Source organism: Hydractinia symbiolongicarpus, chromosome 5 (genome assembly GCF_029227915.1).
Source record: "Hydractinia symbiolongicarpus strain clone_291-10 chromosome 5, HSymV2.1, whole genome shotgun sequence".
In the NCBI taxonomy this organism is placed as follows: Eukaryota; Metazoa; Cnidaria; class Hydrozoa; order Anthoathecata; family Hydractiniidae; genus Hydractinia; species Hydractinia symbiolongicarpus.
In genome coordinates, this window is record NC_079879.1 from 24,463,299 (window position 1) to 24,480,315 (window position 17,017).

Consider the following 17,017-nt stretch of genomic DNA (forward strand, 5'->3'; position numbering starts at 1 on the left):
TGCAGGCAGATATTTTATGTATTTATAACACGAAGCACGAGTGGAACACGTGAAAGCCTGCCTACCATTTACCAATTCCACGCAGCCAGGTTATTTTTAGACGCAATATTCTTTTTCCATTCGGTAAAATATTCAACACGCATAACTCCCCGGGTTTCCTGGGTCACTCCTTACCTGCTGAAGCGCGCAACAATGGCGAACATAGAAGACACTGAAATAACTGTATTTCAACAACAGGAAAATAATCAAACAGATCCGCCTAATGACCTTACAAGTTTTCAATTTGTTCCCGACAAAATTGTGGATTTTTCGATCAGTCAGGTACTGGGGAATTTTATTTTTTATTTAACGGAGCTTCCTCCTTTGCCCTGAACGTGTGGCCATGGATCATAATGTCAAATTTCACATTCGATGTTTGATTAAAGGCTTGTACTTCACATTATTTTTAAGTGTGTGTGTTAAGAAATAAAAAGTTTCTTGTACACCAACAAATAATGATCTTTCACAGGCAGAACTTAGCCAGACTACCCAACTAGACTTTCACTCAATTTAAGCATGGCTAGCTACATGGCTGTGACTAGGTTATTTAATCAACCCAGTTGATGTGTTTTAAGTCCTAACAGATTTCAAAGCATGCACATGGAATCCTTTTTTTCACCAGCAATGAAACCATACTAAGTTTCATTGCTGGTTAGCTATAATAACTATATAGCTAGAGCTGTATATAACAATATATATGATTAACCTTGCTATAGAAATGTGGTTCTACAGAACTTTTAAAGCTCCTATTTGAACTACAAAATCTCTAAAATTCTGGTCAGTGACTAGACAAAAACTGCCTATAAGCTAGAAATTGAAAACTGCCTAAGCTACCTCATTATCGATTGTGAATAGTATTTGGCAATGTTTATCAAAGTTTTACCAAAGGGATTGTTTTACGTGCACACATTATGTTAGCAAAAATTGCAGACATTATACATTAAGTTTTCAATGCTGTTTTATAGCTATTTGGGAAACATTTTTTTTCCGTAATTTAGGTATAGATATATACATGTTTCAAGTGAAATATATTACAATGAGATTTCAATTTGTACGCTGCAAAAAAAGGAGGAGACTGGGGAAACTAATTCATACACAAAATATGTCTATTTCAAAACAACCTTTTTTCCAGGATATTTTGCCTTTTTTTAATTAATTTGACTGCTGTGTAAAGCAAAAAATATAAGCCTTTACGATAATTCAATTGTATATGCGTTCCTACGGCTCTCCATCGTTTTACAATATCGGAAAAAAGGAGGTAAAAATCGTGTTTTTATAAGAGTTGTTAGAGACGAAAGCGTGTTTTCTCCAGTTTTTTAACTTCCGTCGTATCAATTTCTTTCAAATTTTCAGGAAGCGTTAATAATAATAAGGTACAACTTATGTGTACTTTTCATTAAAATAATAAACTCTTATAAAAGTGTGATCTTTACCTCCTCTGATCGCAAATAAATCTATGATGGAGTGTTAGTTTTCCCGAATTATCGTAAAGGTGTATTGAAATTGTTCCACAATTGCAAACCTACATGTAGATCCCAAGTTATGAGTTTGTCAGCAAAAAATTAAGAGACCTGGGACGAGCAAGCAAGTGTCATTTTAGCAAAAAAATTATGTTAATCAATTAAACTTTATAATATCTATGCATGCACACAGGTCTAAATTTACTGATGAAAGAAAATGTCCAAATTTTAGTTTAAAGGGGCGATTGTGGAAGTCCCATGAAATGCCACATAGTGATGGTGTCACTTTAAAAAACACCCAGTCTGGTCTGTGAACGGTTGGTGCTAGGAAGGGCATCCAGCTGTAAAACAATGTCAAAACTCTTTATTAATGGCCGCAAGAATAGTTGATCAGACAAACTGCGTAAACGGGGCTGGACCTCTAAGGAGTGAAGGTGTGAGCATCGTCAGACCGTTACCCAGCTATCACATCACAAGGTAGATAACACTAGGTTGAGGATGGCTAGTGTAAATGTTGGTACTCAGGAAATGTTGTAAATGTTGTGTTCAGTAAGTCAGGTGGAGAGGAGCTTCAGTGAGATTTGTGGAAGGTAGGAGGGCAAGGTATAAGCTTTTTTGGGTCGGTAATAGTGATAGATATGGAGGAGTTGGCATATTCGTTGCAGAGAAGTGGGTAGAAAAAGTAATAGATGTTATGTGTGTTAATAGTCGTATTATAGTGATAAAGTTTTTGATAGGTAATAGGATTGTCACTTTTCTGTCAGTTTATGCTCCACAGTGTGGACTCAGTGAGGAAGATAAAGATAAGTTTTATGATGAGTTAATAGCAGTCACATCAAAGTTTGGAGACACTGAACTTGTCATGGTGGGTGGCGACTTTAATGGTCATGTTGCGAAGTCATCTGAAGGTTATAGAGGTGTGCATGGAGGCTATGGATTTGGGAGCAGAAATAAGGAAGGGGGGAGATTGCTTGAGTTTGGAATGGCAACAGAGATGGTGGTTTGCAACACATCATTCAGTAAGAGACAGAGTAGGCTGATAACATATGAGTCAGGTGGTTGTAAGACACAGATAGATTACTTCCTGATTAGAAAGTCAGACAAGAAAGTGGTGAAGGACTGAAAGTTATATCCGGGGAAGAGTGTGTTTCCCAACATAGGTTGCTGGTTTGTGATATTATCTTGAAGAGTGTTAAAGAAGCTAAGGGAAAGTACAGGCCCTGTCGAAAAGTCTGGAAGCTGAAGGAAGAGATTGTAGCAAGACAATTTAGTGCAAAAGTTCAGCAGTTAGCCCACAATAGTCAATGTGATAGTGACAATGTTGAAAGTCCTTGGACTACTTTGAAGAATTGTCTTCTAGAAGCTTCTGATGATACCTGTGGGTGGACGAAAGGACCAGCTAGACATAGACAGACCTGGTGGTGGAATAATGAGGTTGACCAGTGTATAAAGGAAAAGAGGAAACTTTGGAAAGAATGGAAGTCAGGTGGTAGTAAAAATATTTACTTAGAAGCTAAGTGTCGCGCTCGTACAGCAGTGTATAAGGCAAAATCAGAAGCAGAGAGAAACAGATTTGCAGATGTGTTAAGAAGGGAATACCAGCGCAATGGGGTATTCAAGATAGCAAAGCAAATGAAGAAGACTAATCAAGATGTTGTAGGTAAGAAGTGTATACGTAATGATGAAGGTGCTTTGGCTAGCACAGAAGAGGAGAAAAGGGTAGCTTGGAAGAATCATTATCAGAGGTTGCTTAACACTGAGTTTGATTGGGACGAGGATAATTTGTCTGATGATGATGTTGTAGAAGGGCCAGCTATGCAGATAAAGACAGAATGGGTAGTGGAGGCTATTAGGAAATTGAAGATTGGCAAGGCTGCAGGAGTATCAGGTATTGTTGCAGAGATGGTAAAAGCATCTGGATATATTGGAGTTGAGCTTATTACAAGTCTTGCTAACCAGATTATAAAGGATGGTGCTATTCTGAGTGAGTGGTGGCAGTCGAGTGTAATAGTGAATTGTTTCAAGGGCAAGGGTTATGCATTAAAAAGGGGTAACTATAGAGGTTTAAAGTTGGTTGATCAAGTAATGAAAGTTATTGAAAGAGTGATTGATAAGTTACTTAGAGAAAGAGTTGATATAGATAAGATGCAATTTGGTTTTGTTCCAGGGCGTGGCACTACAGATGCAATATTTTTACTCAGACAGCTTTAAGAAAAGTATTTAGAAAAGAGAAAGAATCTCTATTTTGCCTTTGTAGATTTAGAAAAAGCTTTTGATAGAGTGCCACGTTAAGTTATTTGGTGGGCTATGAGAAAGTTAGGTGTGGATGAGTGGCTAGTTACGATGGTACAGTCTATGTACAGCAATGCTAGAAGTCGTGTCAGGATTAATGATTCACTTAGTGATGAATTTAGTGTAAATGGTGGTGTTCATCAGGGTTCTGTACTTAGTCCTTTGTTGTTTATTCTAGTCTTAGAAGCGCTGTCGATGGAGTTCAGAACAGGTTGTCCATGGAATTTATTGTATGCAGATGATTTGGTTCTCATAGCAGAGTCGATGGAAGAATTAGTTGAAAAGTTTGAGAAGTGAAAGAAAGGACTAGAAGAGAAAGGGCTAAAGGTAAACACAGCAAAGTCTAAAGTCATGATTGGTAGCATTACAGCCAAGTGTGACCTTGTAATTGGAAAGTGGCCTTGTGGAGTTTGCAGGAAAGGGGTTGGTAGTAACTCAATTTTTTGTCAGACTTGCAAGCATTGGGTACATAAGAAGTGCAGTAGTATTAGTGGAAGGTCAAGAGCTGACATTCAGTTTGTATGCAAGCGTTGCAAAGGTGAGATTATAGAGAATGAAGTATTACCAGCTTTAATGATGTACAACAGTGGCTCGTTAGAGATAGTTGAGAACTTCTGTTACTTAGGTGAAATGTTGGGCAGTGAAGGGGGTGTTGGAAGAAGTGTTACTTGCAGGATAGGTTCTGCTTGGAAAAAGTTCAGAGATTTACTTCCTTTGTTGACTAGCAGAGCCCTGTCAATTGAGGTAAAAGGTAGGTTGTATGAGGCCTGTGTAAGAAGTGTTATGTTGTACGGTAGTGAGACATGGGCAGTGAAGCAGGAAGATCTTGACCGTTTAGAAAGGAATGATAAGAGAAGGGTTAGGTGGATGTGTAACGTCAGTCTGAGAGATCGGAAAGAGTTCAGATGAGCTAAGAAGCAGGCTAACTCTCTGTAGAATTAAAGATGTTATCCAGATAAGAAGATTGACCTGGCTGGGGCACTTGGAAAGAATGGAGGAGGATAATTGGGTAATAAAGTGTAGAGACTTGATAGTTCCTGGGGCAAAGCCCAGAGGCAGACCAAGAAAGACTTGGCAGGAGGTTATAAGGACAGTCTTGATACAGAGGAAGTTAGATCTAACACAGTCTAGATCAGATTGGAAGAGGGTCATTAATATACCCCGTCCAACCCATGCTAGCATGGAAAACGGACGTTAAGCTGAGAATGATGATGCTATTACTGAAATATGACATCATAATTCATGCAGCATAATTAAATCTGAAATTCTTTAAATGTGAATATCTTGAGAGCGAAAAGAGCTTTTTAAAAAAATTAAAAAGACTTTGGGGTTGTTAACTAACTTTTTAATTTTATACCTCGGGTTCCCTTTAACTTCGTTATCTTTGAAACAATGTTCAATTTAAAATGAGGCGCCATTATTTGGTTGAAAATTATCACAGCAGACCATACACGGCTAAAATGTTGCTGTAATTTGTTTGATAACTATGTTGGCTTTTTCTTAATGACTTTTCTTTTCTTTTTTCAAAGGCTTATCCTCAGGGAAATTTTGTAAGGCATAACCAGCTATTGAGTTGAAAGGTCATTTTTCATGCACAGACTTTTTAAAACAACAATAGTTTCAAGCACTATTTATTTTTTCTTTTGCATGTTTACCAAGTAGGTAAATTTTAATACTTTTGCTAATACTTTATGAGATTTTATTTTTCATAAGTTTTAACAACAAAACTCATTAGAGAAGAATTGAGTTCTGTATTCTTCTACTGTGAGGCGCAACCCCAAGTACACCATAAGACGAAGGAACACAAGTACCTGAAAATGAGAAGCCTGAGGACACCTGACAACCCAGTTTATGGTTTTTAACTCAAAACAATTGTTATTTTAACGATTCTTCCTCATCTGTTCATGTTTTCGCATGTTTTTTCTTTCTGTTAACATAAATTCAGAATTGTGGCCTTGAAATTTCATGGCAATAACTGTTCAATTATAGCTAATTTAATGTATTATATATCGCAGTGATGTACCAAAGTCTTTTTGTTCCTTTCCTTGTTGAAAACTTCTCTGTTAATAATTAACGAACATTGAAATATATATTGTTTTTGTAGGTATATAAGTGTGAATCTTGTGATGTGTTATAATGTTTCAAAAATTTAGATGTGTGGAATTTTTATTATTTTTAATAATAATAATTTATAAAATAAGTAGTTTTGCTGTTTAAGATATATGTGGAGTGTCCTGCAGACCCTGACAATCCTGAATTAGAATAAGTGGCTTTAAGAACTAATAAATATTTAAATAACACGAAAAAACCCTAAAAAATTTGTAATGACCAGTTTGCCAAAACTATTAGAATCAGGCCTCAAAAGATTTGCTTTTATTGTACACGATAAATCGGACTCAGTAGTAATCTCAGTAAGCAATCAGAATCAGGTATGCCAAAAGAAAATATGTGGAACCGCGCGTCGTGTATGTGTAAACTTGTTCACGAAGACCTATTTTTATATATTATATGCACAAAACATTTTTCTATTGTCGTAGAACATTGCCTTTATATGTATTATGTATTATCAACATCTCGAGGATTAAGTGATTTGTTATGTTGCAACAAAATAGAAATTCATTCTGAGAGAGTGTTGACCTTGCTGGTGTTGGGAACTAAGTTGTAGTACAGCGCCTAGGAGACTTGATATCAGGGTCAGTCAGACCGATACTTGAATTGACGCCTTGCCTGAGAAAAATTGGTAATTTTTGTTTTAAAGATTGATATAGTATAAGTATAAGTAGTACTTTTTCTTATTATTTTTATCGAGGGCTGTGATAATCATGGTTTAAATATGTGAGTTCAGTTCGAAAAGATTACATTTAAAGACAGCTTATTTTTATTAACAAAGTTATTTTTGTGATATTTAAATAAGTGAACCAATGTGCTTAAAAAAGTTTATTCTGAATGCTTCATACCCGTCTCAGCGAGTGCAATTAGAGTAATATAAGTGTATAAAATAACTTTCAAATGTGAAGGAGGGTCAGTAAAAAAAATGGTTTCAATCACTCATTCCTATAATAGATCGCAGGAAAAAAAGTATTGCGCACTAGTTCATTCAAACGTGTAAAGACAGCTGCTCTCATTTTTAAAAATAAATATTTAAGTTTGACTTTGTCAATTCAATTTTAAAAGTCTATATCATGTGGAGAAAAAGTATTGTGACAAGCTAGTAAACATGTGCAAAACAAAGTAGCTCATTTTTGCTAGGTTTCTATGTATAATATGTATAAATTGTTAAAAGGTCGAGACGTGTGAGAAAAACATGCGAGAAAATTGGTTATTTTAAAAAAAATTTCTTTGTAAATGAAAATGTCAGATTTTTGGGCCCAATCTTTGATGCTGCGTCCAATCAGTGCCTGATGCCGACCGTGCACCTAATTTTTTGAGGCCTGAGAATGGGCTATTTAAGCTTATTGTTTATTTTTTAATGGCATTCTCCTCATTTTTTGTTTATCACAGATTTCATAGATAATTACTTTAGTTGTTATATAATGACAGTTTCCTTATAGTTTTAAGATTTGACCCTGAATGACATGCAACATCTTGACATGCTTGTTTCTTGTCTTCTTTGTAGGATGGACAGAGGTCATATCGAGTAAGATGGAAGGATTCTTGGTTAACAGAGGAATTGTTGTCATTGACTTATCAAGACCTCATCAACAACTTTTGGAATACTGCTGCAGCAAATGCTAATAAATCCGAGAATGCTGAGAAAGTCAAAGTGAAACAAGTTAAACCCAACAACATCAAAATTATAAATAAGCAAGGACAATTTGATACACAGTACCAACACATTACACCCCAACAGACTATTTCAGTCACAACTCCATCATCTGTAAACAATGATGTTCATGCTGTTAATCTAAAAGACATCAGTGAAGCTGCCACTGCTGCTAACTTGCTTGAGCATGGACCATTAATAAAAGGAACAACGGTGTTACCAAAGATGCAAAATCAAGGAGTAAATCCAAACTCATTGACTTCTATTGTTGTCAATAGTGATGTATCTTTAGCAAGTGGCTTGCAATACCCTGACATGCCTCCAACAATGCTTAATGCACCACTTCCGAAATATCAACAAGCCCTACAACAACAAATTAATGTACAGCAACAACCACTTGCAGAAAATTCTGAAACTGGAAAAGTGACCTTTCCAAAGCATGTGTTTTCACAAGCTCGATTTGTAAATAAGAAACAACAGCAGCAGATGGTTGCTTCTGAGCAGCCACGTGTGACCTGTGATATCTGTCAAAAGTCTCTTAAGACTAAGAAAATGTTATGGGCACATAAAGTTGCAGTTCATTTTGGTGGTAATTTTCCCTGTGAGATATGTGGCAAGAAGTGCATCACAGGTGCAGAGTTGCGTCGCCACTTGACATCACATTCTGCTGAACGTAAATTCGTTTGTCAATACTGTGGCCTTGCTTACAAAAGATGGTCACACTTATATCAACATTTGAGAGTACATGAGGAAGAGAAGAATTTTAGATGTGATGTGTGCCATATTAATTTTAAGGTACAATCTGAATTGAAAGATCATTGTTTTGCTGAACATTCTAATGGTGACATGGTTCAGTGTAGTGTTTGTAAGCACAAACTTCAAACACCATTGGCTGTTTATCACCACAGTATGAAGCACACTGGGACGAGAGATTTTATTTGTGAGATTTGTGGATCAAACTTTAAACGTAAGCAGCATCTTGTTACACACATGAAAACTCACTTGACTGAAAACAAAGCAGCAGATGGATCAACAGAGACCTATGAGTGCCAGGTCTGTGACCTCACTTTTAGTTTAAAGATGGAACTAAAAGCTCATTGTGAGAGCGCACATCCATTGGAAGGTAGTGAAACAGCCACATGTAAGACATGCAACAAGCGGCTAAATCTTTCTCATTCTGTCTACTTGCATGGTTTGAGACATTGTGGATCAAGAGATTTTCAGTGTGACGAATGTCAGCAATTGTTCAAAAGAAAAGCTCATTTGCTTCGTCATAAATTAGACAGACATCCTGAAGTTCCCAGAGAAAGAAAAAAGAGAGCTGTACAAAATGAGCCAATTGTGTGCCATCTTTGTAGGCGAACTTTCAAATATAAAACTGCTTTGGTCAAACATATGGCTGGGCAGCATGGTGTACTACCCAAGTCAGATTATTCATCTGACAGTGGAATTGTGTTTAAAAAAGGAATAAAAAAGCCCCACCAGTGTGAAAAATGCCTTAAACGATTCAAATCCAAAGGAAGTCTGGGAAAACATAAGTTGAACAAGCATGGCATTGGTGCAGAAGTGAGCATACTTATCCAGTATGGTGAAGAAAATGAGACTCAAAATGCATCAAGTATTCATGAAAATGTTGTAGAGATTGATGGGGATAATGCATCAGCTACTATGGTCCCTGCATCTTCGATTATGCTTGCAGAATCCAATAGTGGTCACACTGAAGAAGAAAACATAAATCTTGAGATAAAAGCTGGTGCTGAAGAAACTTCTGAAAAAATGCAAGTTGACGATGATATTACAAGTGCTGGCAGGGAAGTCATCACTGCAGGTGGTGGCAATGTTGCTAGTATTGTTGCTAGTGCAAGGCAATCTGGAATGGTCAAGGATCCTCCAAGACAAGTCATCACAGTTGACCAAGAGACTGGTCAGCTTATTTTAATTGAATCTAGTGGTGTAATTGAAGAAGAAGAGTCAACCGTTACTGAAGAGAAAGAACAAATGGATGCATCTACTGATCATGGACAAGTTGTTGGTATTCAGTCAGATGGTGCTGATTCATCGACTATCCAAAACAATCAGGGTCAAGTAATTTCTGTCCAACCTGATCCAATGCAGACAAGTACTTCTGTAAGCACACCACAGGAGAGCAACTCTGATGATGTCACTGCATTATCACAAGCAAATGGTCAAATTGCTGTTGGGTCATTAAATCAGCAAGTGTCTCTTGGTCAAATTATCAACCAAGATGGAGTGACGTTGACAACGATGCCAATTCAATCTGTGCAAGGTTTAACCGGTACTGAAAATATAATCGATTTTACACAAAGTAACAATGAACAGATCGTGGTGCTGTTATCGGCTTTAAATTCCCAGGGTATGCAGCCCATGTAAAATCTTCTTAAGCCAAATGTAGTTGGCACAAACTGTTAAGTTTTCGATTGTTATTATTATTTATTTTTTAGTTTATTCTACATAAGTAATTCATTCCTTACTGCTTGTGTTTTTGTGTATAGCTGCATGAGTGCTTTCTGCCACGTAATGAAAGATTTTTTTTAAAATATGCTTTTAGTTTAAAAAAAAAGTCATGAACTCCTCATCCTGAGAAACAATTTTTTTCTTACTTAGTTTGTTAACAATTTAATTAGGCACTATCCTGTCCTTTATTTCATTTATATATGTTTTTTTAGAGATAAAGTATGCAGAAAAACTAATTCATAGCTTTTTTTCCGTAATAATTATTGTTTCAACAGTTGTATTATATTATTCTAATGGCATTTTTTTCTGGATGTTCATTTTTAAATGTTCATTAATTTTCATCCTAATATAAATGCTAACTTTCTATCTTTTGTTCTTTATCGAAGAAAAACAGGAATCTCAAGTTTCATTTCAGCAAATCTCAACTTAAAGAAAAAGGCTCACTTGTGTATTCATCTAATAAAACAACTATTTTTAAACCTAGCAATTATATATTTAGCAATTTAATTATAAATTTGGGACAAAAAAAGTTTACTTTATTCTCTAAAACTAATCTAAAAAGTGATTTCATAAAAAATATAATAATTGCAACAAATATTCTCTCAAACCCTTAGATGTTATTTAACCTCAAGGTAAAATTGGCATTTTCTTCCAAAATGGATGATGAATAAATTAAAAATTCAAGTTTATTGTTTTGTTTCTTGTTATTTTTCCAGAGAAATTTTTTTTTCAATGAATTTTATCTTTGATATAAAAATGATCTTATCTTACAGATTTTATAGGTGGTGAATTTTTAACTGGCTGTAGACCTGTGTTCTGTATTAAGTCGAAAATAATTTATCTTTGGAATATTTGTTCATAACATGATCTTGCAACGTTTGTGAGAAACCCATGTTTTCACATTAATGCAGACGAAAGTTCTCACAAGAAGTTTAATGGTACTAATTTTGAGAAATTTAAAGTCAAACAAAAAAGGTTTGGAAAAAGGGCTAAGGAAAGTTGAATTTTTGTTTGGCATGTACCACCTAAAATTAAACAAGTATACATTTTATTGCTGAAAAAGATCTAGACTGACTTTGTTAGGATAAAGTTATTGTTAATTTTAATTTTCTATAAGCTAACTTCAACTCACCATTTTGTCAAAAAAATTACATTGTTAAGGTAAATAATCTTATTAAATTTGATGCAGGGAATACCTGCACTTCGGAATGCAATATTGTTCGAGACAAACGTAACAGAAAGTGAACTTTTAAAAGATGAATGTAACATGAAGCGAAATTTTAAGAAAAAGGAAAAGCTTTAATCGATCTTTTGTTTCCATCCAGGTTCGTAAAAGAGTTAATTACTTTAATTGCTGTGATCAGATTGGTTGATTTCGATCCTTTAATTATTATCGCCTCAACTAATAAATAACCAATAATGATTTTGGTCATTGCCAGTCATTGACAGCTGTAGCTGTCGAAACATAGCCTAGAATAAACTCACTTGATTATGACATTATTAAAATTATTCAAACTTGTTATTGATAAAAATGTTAGGTTTGATTGTACAATGAAAAGTGTTTTTGTGTGTAGTATGTGCTTGAAAACCTCATGGAAAATCTCCAGCATCAGTGTCTTAAAGATAACCCAAGGTATAAAATAATGTAGAGTTTTTAAAATTTAAGAAAATTCCCACCCATATTCAGTCATTTTGCTAAGAAAATTGAAGCTCGGGTCAAAAATGTTGTTTTTATATAAAAGACGTAATATTGAAATAACTTATAATCTCATAAAAACAGATAAGGTTTTGAATTTAAAATAAACAATGTATACCTTTTTTGTTATAAATAGAATTTTATAAATACCCTCTGCCTAATTAGCCTCCGTTGTTAATTAAGCACCATGGGGTAAGCAATGAGGTTTTAAATAAGTATTTGGGTTATTTACTACTTTATTAAACAGTGTTTAGGTCTTTAAAGATTTCAAAAATCTAAACTTGGTAAATAACCAAAGTCTTCGGTTTACTAAAGCAACATACCTAAAAATTACCTGTATTTTTCCACAACATTTTCATTTTTATAGTATGGAAAGTAGTATATTAGCATGTTCTCATTTTCTGAAGTCAAAATCAATCAAAGCTCAAAAGGATTGGCTGGAAGCTTGTATTGAATGGTTAACAGAAGAAAATAATGTACGAGATGTTATAAGAAGTATGCTTGGATATAGTATCAGCGTTTGTTTGTTTTGTTTTTGTTACTATTAACACAGTGAACTTCAATTTTTATTTACTAGAGAATTGTTGACATTTTTGCAGGGTGTACTAAGCATAAAAGACTTAAAAGAACAAGTTTATGAACAATGGCTGCTCTCGGATTTGAGAGAAATTGCAGAAGTATCATTTCCACCATCATTATCTAGTATAAAAGGAACAAAAACAATAGGGGGAATATTTGCAGTTCAGGTAAAACTAATATTTTATTTTCCAAGCAGGGTTTTGTGTGAATATGGCTAATGTAAATGTATGCTAATGAAATAACTGTGTGCATTGTTGTTGCGACTTTGTTGTAGTGCATGGAAGCTTAACAAAGTTTAAAAATTAATTTTTAGATATCAACTTTTTTAAGGATTTTCACCCATACCACCTCCATAACAGATCTTCTATGTTTTTTAGGTAAACAGTATTATCGACATAGGACATTCTGCATACTCTCAACTTCAAAAAATTAAAGGACAAGAATTAGATTATAATGAAGAAGGAGAAGAGGAAGACAATACAAAAGAATTTTTTAAAAGAGGAACCAAGACAGCCAACACTAGGGATACCACCAAGGTATAAGTTATTATTTTTGGGAATAACATATCAACCTGAAACTTGTCTGCTAATATTATATCAATTGATTTATTCAATATGCAATTAGATTTTTTGCTGTTGTTGACCAATTTGCAATATTTTTTGTAGTGGAAAGAAGTCTCATCAAGAATGTTGTTTATGGAGCTGCATGATGGTTGTCAAAGTGTGAAAGGTCTGGAATACCAACCAATCAAACATCTTAATATAGAAAATATCATGCCTGGTGCAAAGGTGCTGTTTTTGTATTTATTATCAAAGTCTGTCCATTAGACTTTAACACTTGCATAGACTAACAAGTGTACAGTATTGTCAAACTAAAGACTTTAAGCCCTCCTTTGTCTTTTTTAAACATTGTTTTCTGATGCATAATTAAGGATACAATAAGCATGATTAAATAATTTGGATCCAATAATTTGATATCATAAATCTTTGGGAAATATTTGACATTTTTCATAGGTTGATATACGATTTTCCTACTAGAATGTAAAATACAGGGATTTATTAGAAACACTCCCTTTTTTACGTTTTAATTCCCAACAAATTGTTTTCTTGACTTCTTTAATCATGAAGGTCAGTGTCTGAAATCAACACTATCAGTTGTCATCCTGGGTTAACATAGCAACAAATAAGGATATTTACAAACAAGTAAAAAATATATAAAAGGATTTCTTTCCTTTCATTCTTTATCATTTCACAACATCCCGCTACATACCTACCATTTTGTTTTGATTTAATTCTATCTTCCCTCAATTTTGCGAGGAGGGGTCCTGTACCGTTCTTTTTTTGTGGAATTGTGTCTGTGATGAGCATTTTTGAAGTTTGTTTTGATAACATCTGCATTATACAACTCCACTTAAGAACCAGACATTGTGCATAGTGATGGCAATTGTAAATAAGTTTCAATTGTATATAAGTTTCAATTGTAAATAAGTTTCGGCGATTTCTCAAAACCATTTTGATGTTGCCAAATTTTCTAGATTTCCTAAACTGAAAGTTGAAACTCTTTTTTGTTATTTTATACTTACAGGTTCTGTTAACTGGCCTTTTAACAATTAGAGATGGCATGTTTTTACTAAAAGCTGAAAATATAAAGTTATTAGGTGGAAACAGCGAGCAGTTATTGACAAGTCATAGCCAGTCAAAGATTTTAAAAGATATTTTGTGAGTTATCAATTATTTTTTTTGTAGTAGTAGTAATTTTTAAGGACAACAACTGATAGAGCTTTTTCATTTCTTATATACATTCTCATTATAATAAATAAAATTTGTACAAATGAAAATTAGGTTACTTAGCTACAGAACCCATTAATTTGAGTCAAATCTTCCTCACATCTACACTAAGAGTAAGTGTATAAAACATATTTTGCTTTTAGTAGGACAACTTCAAGGGAAGAAAGATATGACCAGATTTTATGAATTTTGTGTTATATTAGTGAAGTTCTCTTAGACTATTTCTAATTAAAACATTTTACAGAAAGAAATTTCGCAATTGATGACCTTCCTAACTTCTTCTGGATTTTTGATAAATTGGCAAAGCTGTAAGACTTTCTTCTGCAAACATTTTCTTCCCTTAAAGTGACACATCTCTCCGTACATTTTGTGTGGCTGAGTGTGGATATGAATAATATTTGAATTTAATCTGTATAGGCACATTGAAGATAATGTTGAAGAAGAAAATGTAACACAAGCTCCTGTTCAAAATAATCTACAACAGCAGCAACCAAGTGCAATGTCCGATAGTTCAAATAGAAATCAACAATATCAAATTCAAACACAAATAAGCACCAATCAAAATCAAATAAACAAATCAATGCAACGACAACAACATTCAACTTCCTATGCAACAAGCAAGCAAGCATCTACTTCACATAAAAAGTCAAATACAAATACAACAGCTTCTTTCACCTCAACGGCTTCTTGCACTCTTACTAAACCTAAAAATGTCTTGAATCTTTCTGAAAATTTTTTTGATGACAGTTTTGGTCACATGGAAATGGATGATTGGGATTTCAGTCCTGGTTTAAAAGGAAAAACCAAAAATTCTCAGCGAAAAGACTCTGAATCAATCTATGTAAGTCACGACGATATCCCGGTTTCTAATTTACTCAAAAGATCAAAAAAATTATCAAAAAAGCAAACAAAGTTTATTCCTCCATTAAAAAACGAGGCATCTGATCAGAACAAACAAAATGAGTGTATATTTGGCAGTTTGAAAGAGAAGAATAATATGCTGGATTTAGAAATTGATGACGACTTGTTTGCAGATGATATTGAATTACTTGATAATGTTGATAAAGGTTTTAACCAAAAAAGAACAAGTTTAATTGCCCAACAAACTAGTAGAGATTTTAGCAAACAAAATAAAAGACTTTGCAAAGAAAACACTAACAACAACAGAAATAGCAGTAGTAAACTTAAGAATAATAACCCTGCAGTTCTGTGTACTGAAAAAAACTCCATAAATAATAAACTTTCTTCGCTTGATGATGGATGTTTAATTCCAGAACCAAATCTTGATGATTTTTTTACCGACGATGATGAAAATATGCATTTTTTTGAAAATGTTCCAAATGTAGCACCTCAAGTTGTTCCAGCTGTTTCCTTAGACTATAATGCATGTGTAAAAGGTATATATGATAAATGTTAAATCTTTGATGTTGGTCACATGTTTTGAGACTAAAATCTTTTTTTGTTTATATTCCTACTTTCTGTAAACTTGTGAAGAGTCATAAGCAAAAATGATATTATACATTCACAAGTTTATAATGAACTAGGGTTGAACCTACTATGAAAACAAACTTTTGAGGACTTTGTTGCTATAGGATTATATGTTAATTTGTTTTATTTTAATACTTAATTATTGATTGTTTTATATTATTTTACATATTTTTAGGGATAAAAATGTCAGAAATGGTTGGAACAACGGAACCCATAAGAGAATTGTTTTCTGTTAAAGTAAGATATCTTGAATAATTGTTTTTAATGAAAGAACAAGTTTGCAAACATTTCGTATTGCAAACACCTTTTCTTAAAAATAGTAAACTGGATTTAAGTGCATATTTTGCTTGTAAAAATATTTAGGGATGGTTTAAAACGCTCTCGTCAGAATTGAAGTTTGACGGTATGTTTAAACTACTAGCAATTATGACAAATGGAACTTGTTATGCGGAAGTTCTTCTTGGAGATGAGGTAAGAAAACAAATATAATATATTTAAGATCTGATAGTTACCATTTTATGGTTGTGCATATAAGCATTGTTTTGAACTGCCTAAAAATAATTTTGAATGCTTAGTTGAAAAATCGACCACATGAAGAAGAAAATTCATCAATTCTTTCAAAAAATAAAAGAACTTTGGTCAATTGCATTTTGAGTACATTGCATTCAACAAGTTATTCACTCATACTAACTATGATTCGATTTTCAAGGGAACTTTTTTTATTAACCTTTTCTTATATCTTGTGAAGACTTAAAGTTTGACAATACTCGTTTGAAACAAACAAGAAGAAGCATAAAATAATAACGTGGGTGTAAGGGTTGGGAACACTGAACCCGACAAGTTGAAATGTTATTGCAACATGAAATAAACCCTATGCTTTACTGCTAAATTTTAGGCATTGTCAAATTTAATTGGGTATTCTGCAAAGCAAGTTCAGCAAGCAGCATCCAATCAAATATCCAAACGAGAAAAAGTTTTAATAAAACAGGTGACTTTAATTCTTTTGATGAAAGCAACTACATTTACACTTTGTTTGTTTTAAGTCTTATTAATTCGTTGGTTTTTTACTTTTTATTATTTAGGCCTTAAAAAATGCTGAGCATGCATTGGAAGTGAATAAATGGCTTATGCATTTCTTGTACGATGAACAGGAAAATATATATAAAGTCGTCAAAATGCAATCTCTTGAATCTTGACATAAACAATGAAAGACATTAACTGATATAGATGATAACTTACTATTTTTAACAAGGTGTATTTTTGCATTGTATATATTATATATTGTAAATTATTATGTTAAGTTTTATGTTATATTTCTTTTAGTTTTTATAGATGTATAGAAAAACTGTAGACCATGAGATTTTTGTGTGGTTTCTAAACTAATTTTACAAATTATATGGGCTTTAAATAAATATAAAAAAAAACCATAGTAAACATT

At 33.6% G+C, this 17,017-nt stretch overlaps 3 protein-coding genes across 3 annotated transcripts in view; all 3 read left to right on the forward strand.

The window, feature by feature from the left end:
- Nucleotides 1-17,017, forward strand: part of LOC130645559 (cytoplasmic tRNA 2-thiolation protein 1-like) — a 57,553-nt gene that overhangs the window by 33,429 nt on the left and 7,107 nt on the right. The window lies entirely within an intron of this gene.
- Nucleotides 128-10,393, forward strand: LOC130645555 (zinc finger protein 181-like). The gene is made up of 2 exons (XM_057451581.1): nucleotides 128-321; nucleotides 7,408-10,393. Exons 1-2 carry the CDS (start codon nucleotides 193-195, stop codon nucleotides 9,943-9,945), a joined length of 2,667 nt encoding a protein of 888 aa, XP_057307564.1. The 5' UTR covers nucleotides 128-192; the 3' UTR covers nucleotides 9,946-10,393.
- Nucleotides 10,602-16,937, forward strand: LOC130645556 (recQ-mediated genome instability protein 1-like). The gene is made up of 10 exons (XM_057451582.1): nucleotides 10,602-12,201; nucleotides 12,325-12,471; nucleotides 12,682-12,840; nucleotides 12,970-13,092; nucleotides 13,889-14,022; nucleotides 14,509-15,488; nucleotides 15,755-15,816; nucleotides 15,943-16,050; nucleotides 16,475-16,567; nucleotides 16,662-16,937. The coding sequence occupies exons 1-10, from the start codon at nucleotides 12,094-12,096 to the stop codon at nucleotides 16,773-16,775; spliced, it is 2,028 nt and encodes a 675-aa protein (XP_057307565.1). The 5' UTR covers nucleotides 10,602-12,093; the 3' UTR covers nucleotides 16,776-16,937.